The 11,888-nt window shown below is 39.0% G+C and overlaps 1 protein-coding gene across 3 annotated transcripts in view; it reads left to right on the forward strand.

Annotated features, from left to right (window-relative positions):
• The first annotated feature begins 208 nt into the window (after positions 1–208).
• Positions 209–11,888, forward strand: part of PBX3 (PBX homeobox 3) — a 220,627-nt gene continuing 208,947 nt past the window's right edge. For 2 of the 3 annotated variants that reach the window (XM_041725869.1, XM_041725871.1), the window contains exons 1-2: positions 209–516; positions 1,457–1,530. In XM_041725869.1, coding sequence (XP_041581803.1) covers positions 317–516; positions 1,457–1,530 — 274 coding nt within the window. In that variant the 5' untranslated portion in view covers positions 209–316. Of the gene's footprint in view, positions 517–597; positions 940–1,456; positions 1,531–11,888 lie in introns of those variants that run through there. The other variant, XM_041725870.1, reaches the window with a different exon arrangement.

Consider the following 11,888-nt stretch of genomic DNA (forward strand, 5'->3'; position numbering starts at 1 on the left):
GCGGGCGCCGCTGCCTCCGCCTCCGCCACCGCCACCGCCGCGGAGCCCGGCGCTTCCGCCCGGCGCTTCTCCTGAGCCTCCGCGGCGGAAGCCGGAGCCGGGCGCCCGTCCGCGTCGCCTCAGCCGCGAGCCCCGCCGGCCGGGCCGCCCCCTCCCCGCGCGGGCGGGGAGCGCGCGGCCGCCTCCCCCTCCCCCTCCCCTCCCCCTCCCCCTCTTTCTTCTCCTCCCTCGCCGCCGCCGCCGCCGCCGCCGCCGCCGCCGCCTCAGCCTTCGCCTTAGCCGCCGCCGCCGCCCGCTCCCGCCCGCGCGCGGCGGGATGGACGATCAATCCAGGATGCTGCAGACTCTGGCCGGGGTGAACCTGGCCGGCCACTCGGTGCAGGGGGGCATGGCCCTACCGCCTCCCCCGCACGGCCACGAAGGGGCGGACGGCGACGGCAGGAAGCAGGACATCGGCGACATCCTCCACCAGATCATGACCATCACCGACCAGAGCTTGGACGAGGCGCAAGCAAAGTTGGTGTCTCATTAAGCATCTTTTGTGTGTGTGCGGGAGCCGGGCCCGCGGCCGAGTCGGGGCCCCGGGTGGCGCCCGGGGCAGGGGCCTCAGCCCCGGGCGGGGAACTTTCTCCACAAACCGGCCGCCTGCCCGGGCCTCCGGGGGCCTTGCCCGCACCCCTCGACGCGGGCGGGAGTCGGCAAAGTTGGTCTCGGGGCTCGGGACGGACGCGGTGCCCGCGGATTTCCTGGTTGTCTCACCTCCCCCGTCCGGCCCTCTCGCGGCCCGGCCCCCTCCCACGGATTCAAACCTCCCGCCTGGACCCCGTGCACGCCGCCCCGAGAGGGCCCCGGGCCGCGCTCGCGGGAAGTGCAACTTTCTCCTCCCGCCCGGAGTCGCGGCGCCGGGCTTCCCTCGGCGGCCGGACGACCAGCCTCGCGGTGCGGGCGGCCGCCCCAGCCCGGCGGGCGCGGGGCGATGGGCGGCTCCCCGGCGGGTCCGGGTGCGGGCGGCCAAGTTCTCGGGCAGGGGAGGGCCGCCTCGCAAACTTTGCCGAGCTGTCACCGCCCGCTGGCCGCGGTCTGCCGGCCGCCGGCGCGGCGCCCGCTCCCCCTGCGGAGGGCGGGCGCGGGGGCCCCTCCGCGCCGTCCCCTCCCTCGGGCCGCCGTGCCCTGCTCGGCTGTCGAGGCTCCCCGCTCCGGTTCGCGCCCTGCGGTCGCCGGGGCAGCTGCCTGCCGGACAGATGGGTCGCGCCTCGTACGGGCTGGAGCTTTAGCCGCCGGAGCTTGCGGGCTTTCGCTAACTAGTCAACTTGAGTTTCTGTTGACTTGCCCTGGTTCCAGGCGAGCCTTCCAAAATAGAGGGCCGGAATTAAATCTTGGGTCTAACTTAAAGGAAGGCGCCATATTATTCCATAGGTGATGCTAATACCTTTGTATTTTGCGATTTGTTTTTTAGGAAACATGCTCTGAACTGTCACAGAATGAAACCTGCGCTCTTCAGCGTCCTGTGTGAGATCAAAGAGAAAACAGGTAAGAGGCTGCGCCCCGCAGTGGGCCTGGAGACCCCCGAGGTGGGGTCAGAGCTACTCCTTCCACTCTCCAGTTGAGAGCTGCTGCTTTTGGGCACCGCCATCTTTGATCATTCTCTCCTTCCCACCTCCTGGTCTTGAGAAAAAACTGCAATAAATCTGGAGTCGATTTCTCAATTCCGCCCCTGGTATAAAATGAAGTGTAGATGCGGACGGGGCTGGGTCGCTGTCCCCAGGCGGCCGCCCCTGGCTGCAGGCAGGGAGGGGGGCCCCCGAGCGCCAGCCGCCTTCTCCCGCTCCTTTCGCCTTGTTTGTATGTCAGTTTTTAAAAGGAGCAACGGGAGACTGGATGCCAGGGACCGAGTCCCTGGGAGAAGCATCCCCTAACTTTGTTTTACTTAGACACCCTAAGCTTCAGCTCCGCAGATAGATGCAATTGAACAGACTCCAGTAGGATGTCTGGATTGGGGTTTTAGTTGGAAAGGCTACTTTTAAGAAGCAGGAAAGGGTAATGATGTGTTTAGGCATACACAATGTATTACATCTATTACTTTCATTAAATTTTATGTTTGAAGTCATTACACTGTAAATATGTTTAATATATTTTAGAAAGTAGAAAAAGGTTCACAGCAGGTTACACAATTTTTGAAGTGTTCAGTGCAGGGAACATATGAGAAAGACAGGTTTGACAGAAGTGCTGGAATAAAAACTACAAAAACATGAATCTCTGACAGTTCATTTCAATTGAATTTTCTTGTTAGACTTTTTTAAAATTAAAGGTATTTTAGTTTTGAGGTGATAACTCAAGTGGAATTAGAAATTTAATTTAGGTGCTTTAGTTCGGATTTGGCATTATCTGCCCTGTTTTATGGAAACAAGTGCATTAAACAAGCTTTACTGTTGATTTGTCTGGGGTGTGTGTGTGTGTGTGTGTGTGTGTGTGTGGTAGCTATATGGTATTATAAAGTTGCTGTTTTTTAAGTTGAGGCAGAGAAGAGAAAGTTAAAGTCCAGGATATAGCAATATCCAAGTGATGCTATTTAAAAGATTAAATGTCATTGTGTTTAAATCAAGTGTACAAATGATAGTACACTGAATATACTTGTTAGTTGGTAGGAGAATTGCCCATCCTTTTAAGTAGATTTTTCACACTCAATGCTATTCAAATTCTAAAAGTAATCAAGAGAAGATGATGGGTTATTGCTATCTATTAAAATGTATACTAAAAAAAAAAAATGTATACTAAAACCATAATTAATAGAAAATATTGAGATCTTTAAAGAACAGTTTTCTTGCTTCTCATTCACATAGCATTCATGGTTTGTAAATGCTGAGTGATTCTTTTTAAGATAACTTTTTACATTTTGAAAACTACAGGCATTTTAAATTACTAACTTTGTGTTGATTTTTAGCCACCTTTAGGAAGCATTGTGATTTAAAATGGTAGATAATTTTTGTCTGACTATAAAATGAGACATCAAACATTAAATCTTGAAGATTTTTAGTTTAGAAGCCTAAAAGTATACAATTCTCAGTAAATTATGTTGCTTAATGTCCAAGGATTTTCTCGCTATCAGGGCTCCACTTCAGTTTCTGCTGACAGCTAAGCACTGGGGTATTGACTATGTTGTGAATATTAAGATTGATTCAACTTACACTGCATTATATTACTAGGGAGAGGAGATTGATATTCTTCTCCTATCACCCCCTTCTCGTTATTTGTATTTATTTTTTTGCCTTTTTAAAGTTTTGGCCTAGCCAGCTCGAGAACCAAACCCAGCAAACTGCTTTTCTTATTTGGACACTTAGCAGCAGGCCGAATTCAATTAGGAGGCATAAGTCCTCTAGTTGCTTATTTGCACAAGACTTAGTTACACTATTCTGAAAGGAAAGTATAGTCAGCCTCATGTCAAAGGTGAGTTACGAAAAAGAAACAAGTCTTTTCAGACTCTGGGATTACTGGCAGAGAGAGCTTTGGTCGGGCTCTTGCTATTTAGAAAGGAAGAGGTAGCTGACAAAGGAAATTTTTGTGTTTTGAAAATTGTTTCTGAGGCTTTCAGTGATAACTTGTAAATTAGATCCTCTTTTTATGCTTTGGCCGGCAGATTCAAGTTTGCACGTTATCTCTTTTGTAAAAAGCCAACAGCCGACAAAGAGTAAAAGGCGGCTGTCTGGGTAGAGGCATCTTCCTGCCTGCCTCTCTAAGCTGGAGAGGGACAGGATTTAAGTACCATATGATTGATGGGGGTGAAGCTCTTTCTCTCCTCTCCTTTCTACCCACCACCCATAGCTCCACCTCATCCTCCAAAACTAGTCTTAGAAAGAGACAGGGACGCTGGACCTTGTATCCTTGATTTGAAATAAAACATCTGTGTAGACATTAGTGTTACCAAGGCAAAGAACGCGGGGCAGCAAATTCCAGGCCTCCCCCTTTCTCCCCACATCTGTTCCCACAGTTGTGCTTTGGAAACATCATGAACTTATAAAATAATCATTGTAGAATATATGTATATTGCATAATGGTTTTTCTTTAGATCATTTTATTTAATCTAATAATGTAGCACCCAGAGATTATTTTTCTGCAATCTAGAGAAAGTTTACCTATTTGTAGCAGAAACTGGAATATTATGTGATGACTCTATTCTGCATAATGGAGGGGTAGGGGGTTGACTAGTGGGGAGGTGGGGGGAAAAACTGTCACTTCAAGGGATAATGTCATTTCAGTTGTGCTTTTCCTAAAATAAGACAAAATCATTTAAAAAGAATTCCATGTATTTATAGATCTGCCAGTAGATTTTGAGGTTCCTGATCAGGCAGTGAACACAGCCAGTTCTGATGCACATGAGGGATTTAGTTTGGAAAACCTCTTTTTTTCTCTTCCACCACATATGAAAAGATATTTTTCCTTTCTGACAGGTAAATGGGTAATCTACCACAATTATATTATTTTCTTGTTCAGAGGTAAGGAAAGTATACTTTTACTATGAGATGCTTGCTATTTCTTGAAACTGTATTCTTTTGTAAAATTCATCGTACAATTATCTTTGGGTAGAAATGTCATCTTTCATTGAGTTGTAATATTTATGCATTTTGAAAGCAACTAAAGAGTTATAGGCTTTAAAATCAACATATTTGTCTATTTTTTTAATTTGTCCATTTTCAACTAACTAAGCAACCAGCGAGGTAGTTGTTGATATGTTTAGATTTTCCCCTTGATGACTTTTTTTAGCCATATTTTACGATCTTTGTCTTATTTAATATCCCTGGTTCTCCAGGGTCTCCTCATCTACATACTTATTTTGGTGCATTCCCTCGCATCTTTTTGGCCACCTTAATCTTAATTGTTGAAGTACTTTCCTTTGTGAAATAGTCCATCCTCACAAATTTGCCTTCTTTCCAAAGCCTTTATTTATGAGAGTTCAAATGAAGAAAATGGTTCTTTTTGAGAAATAAATGCACTTAAAAAGATTCTAATGAAAAATCCAACATTTTCGTATATAATCTGAATCATATTGTGAAAAAAATGTTTTGTATTTTAAAAAAAACAACACAACCTTTTCCTTTCTAAATGGTAGGTTAAAATACTCTATGTTGATAGCTGCCAACCAAACTCTGATTTATTGCCACCACAAACCCTAAATAGCATTCATTTACTAGTAATGTCTAATGGCATACATGATGGTTTGCCAGATTTGTGGCCTTTGTGAGGCTTATAAGCAGGACTGACTTGGGAAGATCATAAAACTTAATGAACTTCTCTACTGCAGGAGGTGTCCGCAGGGGAAGAGAAAGGCCTGCTTGGCTGGTTGGGCTGGTTGAAGTATTTTTTATGTTTAAGGAGAAGAAATGACTATTAAAAATGTTTTACTTTTAAAGGAACCGCCCCCCCCCCAGCAAAAAACAAGTCATAGGAATTTTAGATATCAAAACTGAATCAAGAATGTAGCTTGTTATATGAGTTTTTGTATGCATTTAGAATGTGATATATATGATTAAATCTTTTATCTTTGGTGCCATCAGTATGACGAGGTTTCAGAGGGATAGAGCAATACTCTCAGTGAACACCTCTATTTAATTCTGACCCTACAGGCTTAGAAACTCATTAGAGTCTTCTTTTTTTCTGTCTTCTTTTTTTTATGCTTCAATATTAAATTTGCTCTTTTTCTTTGTACAGTGCCATGTAATTCTTTAATTCCCAGTGTATAAAAACCAAATATTTCACAAAGTGAAAATTTAACAGGAAAGATGAAAACTGTTATGTATGGGACTAAATGCTATTGTATATATTGCATATATTCTTTTAAGTTGCTCTTGCAGTATGTCCAATATAGTTATCATTATTTGTCCTAGACTTTTAAAAGCAAATGCACCATTCCACACATGATTCATTTTTGTGTTTTAATGAACTTATTTTCTGTTTTTTAAAAACTTTTTCTTATGGACAACTGGAAACATAAAAAACATGTAGAGCTAAGAAAACACTCGAACTCCCATGAACTAATTGCCTACTTTCAGCAGTTGGCAACACTTGGCCAATCTTGTTTTCTTTGTAACTCTCACCCTTTCAAAATTATTTTGAAGCAAATTGTAATGGACTTTTAGCATTTAAAATTTCATATCAATTTTAGACATGTTACATTTTGTTTACATTGGAAATATTAAATAAACAGGAAAAAGTCTAAAGTCAGTATATCTTAGAAGTGTCATAAATTATATTGCTTTATCACAAATTTTTCCTTAAAACAATTTAAGAATGTTTTTATCAATTTTCTTTTATTTTTATAGATTTGTATAACTCATTATAGTTTTTAAGGTGGTATTGAGGGAGGATGTAAAAGGGTGGTGTTTTTTCTAACTTTTTTACTCTTCCTTTCTCATCTTTTTAACACAATACACGCATTATATTCATCGAATATCTAGAAAAAAATCCTACTACCATACTGGTTTAGAACTTCATGATCTACAGTATCAAGTATTATATTATCTTAAAAATGTGGGGATATCTTACAACTCTCTTTTTAAATTCCCAATAAAAATATATTGAATCTCTTGTCAGTGCTAACTTGATCTGTGCAAGTAATTCTTTCATGCCTCAGTTTTAGTGGAGTTCATTTTATTACAGATTTATGTAGTTTTGGTCATTTGCTTGGGACTTTACTATGTTATTTTATTAATTTACATAATTTCATTCCTAAGCAGAAGTGTATTAATACAATGGCAAAGGAAGCCCTGATTTGCCCTAAAGAGTGTAGTGTTTCACCGGCTTTCATAAAATATATCTGTGTACGTCCTTCATACTATAATCCTTTCCCTTTTAATTAATTTCACTTGTACTTCTAGATTTCAATTTATAAATTTTGTGAAAGGCTTCTTCCAAGACAGATTTAAGTTTAACTTGGATTATTTATATTTTGATATTTTATGGTGGCATTGTACAGGATGAAGTTCTGTTATATGAAGTATGGTCATAAAGAATTGAAACCGCATTTCATGAACCACACCCTAAATCAGTCATTTTATTTTATACTCGTAACTTTGAGGTATCTATTCAGAATAAATACTTAAAACATCAGCACAAACACATAAAGTTAAATGAAGATTTTAGACTATATTTTCTCTATTCATGTACATGTGGACATCTTTAGGTATTTATTTCAATATTGACACTATAAGAATAATGTTTTATTTGTTTTCTCAGCAGGCTTGTGTTTTAGCCATTTATCAGTGTGATCAGCATGATTTAGGTAGTAACTGACTAACAAAGCTTGTGCCTCCCCCCCCCATGTTGACCTTTTCAAGCATTTGCTCTACTTCAGTAGGCCATTTGAGTCTTTTGAGTAGGTAGTGAAGTAATTTACATCACTATGTAGTGTAAGTTGGTGGAAGTTTTCCAGACCTGGCTATCAGATTTTCTTACACTGTTACAGAAGTTAATCAAACAAATTGCTATCACAGCTAAGTGATAGTGTTGTTATATATAGCAAATAAATTAATAAGCAATGCTTGAGCGAGTCACTGAAAAAATAAAGCATCTCTTTATGCCTTCCTCAGACACAGAACATATTCAAGTAAATTTCAGTAATCTCCAAACTTAATTCTAATTATTGCCTTTGTAGGTAGAATAGTAACCAGAATCTCTTTATTTTTTTAACAATGTATTCCATAAATATAATATGTTTGTAGTTTTTGATGGTAATGGTAGTTTGCTTTGGTACTAAATTGGAGCGTATCTCTAAGCAAAAAATGGTGTGATAGAATGTTAAGTTGAACTGGCATAGGTTTTTTTTTTTTTTTTTAATGGACTGACTACATGATAGTAGCTGATTAGGACTGAAGACAATTAAAATTAATTTTGGATAAAAATAATTGTTAAAAGTTTTGTATTTTTTCTTGAGTTTAACTGCTTTAAAAATGTTAAGCTATTTTGAACAATAGCCCTTTTTGTGTGATCATATTAATGAAGAATACAATGTAATCCTTTTAATGGTGATGATTCCTCACGATGTTTAAACCATTATTTGGGAGACTCAACATATGTTACGGCAAAATGATTTTGTGTGTGTGTTTTGTTTTATGTGATACATCAGTTTTCAAAGCACATTTCATAGGCATCAGAGTCCAGCAGGTGGCTTTTTACATTAAAAAATTCATAAATTTTAAAATACCATAAAATTTTATTTCAAATTCAAATTAACTAATTGAGAATGTCAACATTTCCACTGTCTTCTCCATATTAACATTTATAATAGAACAAATGGTTGTATATAGAAATTATCTGCAACATAATCTAAATTAAGATTCTAAACAGGCATTACAGATGCTGGTAACTTTGGCAATTATCATTTTGTTTGGTGAACAGTAGTAAAACAGTGTGCGGTAAAAGTGTTTAGAGAGAGAGGATAAATAAATTGAACAGTTTTGCAATGCAAAGTGGTTTGTGGTGTTTTTGAGGATTTCTTGGCTCTCTCTTAACTGCTATTGTGAGCCTGGAGCAGATTTCCCCATTGCTAATGCCCTAGAAGTATTAATTCACTTTGATATGCTAATTAGAGGGCATTATGCAAGAAATGAGATTAAGTGGCAGCATGAAGCCATTTGCCTGTCAGTAAATTGAGAGCTTTAGCATCAGGAGGAGCTTTGTGTTTTTTTTTTTTTTTTTTGAGTTTCTCTTGGTTTTGCATATAAATAAAATTGATTGAAAGGTCTAGAGAAGCTTCTAGAACATTGGTATATTTCCCCCTACCTTATGATTATTTAAATGTGGTGTTACAGAATTTTTCTGAATATTAATTGACCTAATTGGAGATACAAATAGGCAGTTTTTATTGTAATCTCTCTGTATGAAAGTATACTAGGAATTTTGTTTCGTCTAGTCTTTTTTTTCCTAAAGCCTAATTTCAGCAACATGGCTAATAAACTGTTATCATCTTTTTTCAGAGTGTAAACTTGCGTGTGTTTGTGCAGCAATGTCTTCACTAAACTGAACTTCACAAGAATATTTTCTTGAGTAGGGAAAAAAGGAGTAAGTTGTTGCCTTGGGCTTTAGAAAACTATATTAAATGAGCACTAAGACTGAGACTTTAAACCTGAAAGCAGGAACAATTAGAATTAGTGGTTATACTCTGTACTTTACACACCTGTGGAATTTATATTTCAGCATGTATGTGTTGTCATAAGATCGCTGCATTTCTTAATTTTCATGTTGAATTGAGTTTTATACTTGATTCTGATTTTGCTAACTGTAGTGGTTTAAGCCAGACCTTTGATTTTTCTCTCTATAAAGCTACTATGTGATTTTCTATATTTTGTGGGGAGATGTATGAATGAATATTGGAATTGGAGTAATGGTCTGGGAGGAGGACAGAACTTCTCTGGGCCTATGAAGAATTTAAGATTTCCTTAAACATGGAACTTTGTTTTACCTCTATAAACCATTGCTAGAAGTAGAATTGCCAGACCCTGCCCTAACTGCTACCAGGCTGTGGTTAGATAGGAGAGTGTTTGGATAAAGCATTTATACTGAGGCTTGGTTCTAGTGCCTGAATTCCACTACTGTGGCTGTGACTCTAGACCTAGTAAACCATAACTTCTCTTCAGAGCCATATGGATTATTTAGTCACCACAGCTGCCATGCATACACACTACCAAGGCTGGCATCTCCTCCGTGTGCATGTATGGTGCCTGTTAATGTTAATGGGAGTTAGGAATGTGCACACAGAGAGGGCAATGAGAGTCTCTCCTGAGACAAAAGTCCTGGTTACATTTCTCGGTAAAGAGGACTTAGTGTACCTACATATTAGCTGGTCTTCTAAATGAAATAACTTGCTTACTTTAAATTCTCATTCCCTTCTCCCTGAACTAGTTAAATCAATGAATCCTCATTAGTCTATGATTACTTGCAAAATTTCATTTAAAGCGTATGAAGTTATTTTTGATTGAAATGGGAACAAAAAGCTTTTGAAATTGCATATTATTTTTTTTACATAAGAGGTGTTTACAGGCTTTCAAATGTACAAAAGCCTTGCATATAGGAATTTATAGAGAAGTTACTGAGAGGGACCCCAGAAATACTTGACTGACATTTGATGGGGGGAAATCAGTGCATTTAAAAATATATGTGTAAATGGAATGGCAAGCTTATATGTGATGTTATGTAGAAACTTTTACTATCTTAGTGTCTTCAAATGAAGAAGAATTGACTCAGGTGGTCTCATAAGTTTCTTTTTCCCCACACTTCTCAAAAAAAAAAAAACCACGTACATACTAAGGATGAAGGTAGTTGGAATTCATAGTCAGATATATCATTTTCAACTTGGAATAGGAACTAGAACAGGAAATTGATTTTATATTTATTATGAAAGCAAGAACTCTTCCACCAACTGACAGTATCCACGTATAGTTTTGTGATAATTGTTCACAGACATTACTCTGCAGTTGGCCCAGATTATTTATAATGTTGATCGGGAGCATTTGTCCATTAAAAGGTATGCGTATAATGAATATCCTTAATTAAATCCAGTCATATTGGAATATTTTATTTTTCTTTTACATTGGATCTTCGCTTTAGGATTAACTGTCAGTATTGGTAAGAACAAGTTACAGTAGATTGTGCAATGATTTCTCTGGCTTCATGGATGTATTTATTACTATTTTTCAACAAATTATGCTAACATGAAAAGTTGTGTTTGAAATGATTGTGTGCTAGATAAGGCGATACATTACAGGAATGGTTGGGTTTATGGAGCTTTATGTAGAGGTTTTCCCAGAAATTATAGCACAGGGCTGTCACTATAAAACCCAGTGATACAGTTGGTAATAACATGCAGTGAAGATATTTTTAGATTTTCACTTGTTATTCAAATAAGTGAGAACCCTCCAGTTTTTCTCATATTTCTTTGTTGGAATCAGTGGAGGAAAAAAAATGAAGGAAATTCTTTTAACTGTGTATGGGATGTGGGTGTTGGATGTGGCTGAATTTCCTCTTGTTCACCACTTGTTAGAGGAGTGATGTGATATTGAGGCTATCCTTAGGAACTTACTGACTTCTTGGTTCTTGACCTTTTGACTGTGATCACGTATAGAAAGGGAATCTCTGAAAATGAAATGATGGACTCTATAAACCTAAATTCTATTCTGTTAATGTATTACATGAACTGATTTTGATTTACCTAGATAAATGACATTCTGTGTTCAATGAAGGAAACATTTCTTCCTTTTGGTATAATCAAGCTAATAATGTTATAGTTTCTAGTATTAAACCAATTCTTTTTTTGACTGATTATCATGGCTTTTTAGTTACTGTGATTATTATGTCACTTTTAAATTTCTAATGTTTTACAAAATACTGGCTTAATACTGGCCAAATATGTAAGAGTGTTTTCTAGAATTAAGCTACACTCTGTGTACTTTGTTTTAATTTGAATATTAGGAGTTTAAAGTTTATACTCAACTGACAGTTATTCAGTGAGTAGATTATTTTAGAAGTACATTTTCCCATTTGAGAAAACAGCTGTCAACCATTGTAATGTGAGAAAAAAGATGTTTACTCCTATAAGTTTTCCTTTTCAATTTTAAACGTTAGAATTGATGGCCAAGCTATAGAATTTCTAAATCTATTCATCCTTAAGCAATTATAATTTGCTGAATTTAGCCGAGTGGAAAGGCAGGGCTCTCTCTCCCCTCCAGAAGATTCTATTCACTTAATGATGATAACAAAAAACTACTATCCTGTACTGAGGACAATCTGTGTGTCAGGTGTCATGCTGAGTGTTTTAAGCACATTAAAAAAAATATTTACACTTGGAAGCTTAAAACATGATACATGCTTTTTGGGAAAAATTCATATAATGTAGATGATGT

Source organism: Vulpes lagopus, chromosome 12 (assembly GCF_018345385.1).
Source record: "Vulpes lagopus strain Blue_001 chromosome 12, ASM1834538v1, whole genome shotgun sequence".
Lineage (NCBI taxonomy): Eukaryota > Metazoa > Chordata > Mammalia > Carnivora > Canidae > Vulpes > Vulpes lagopus.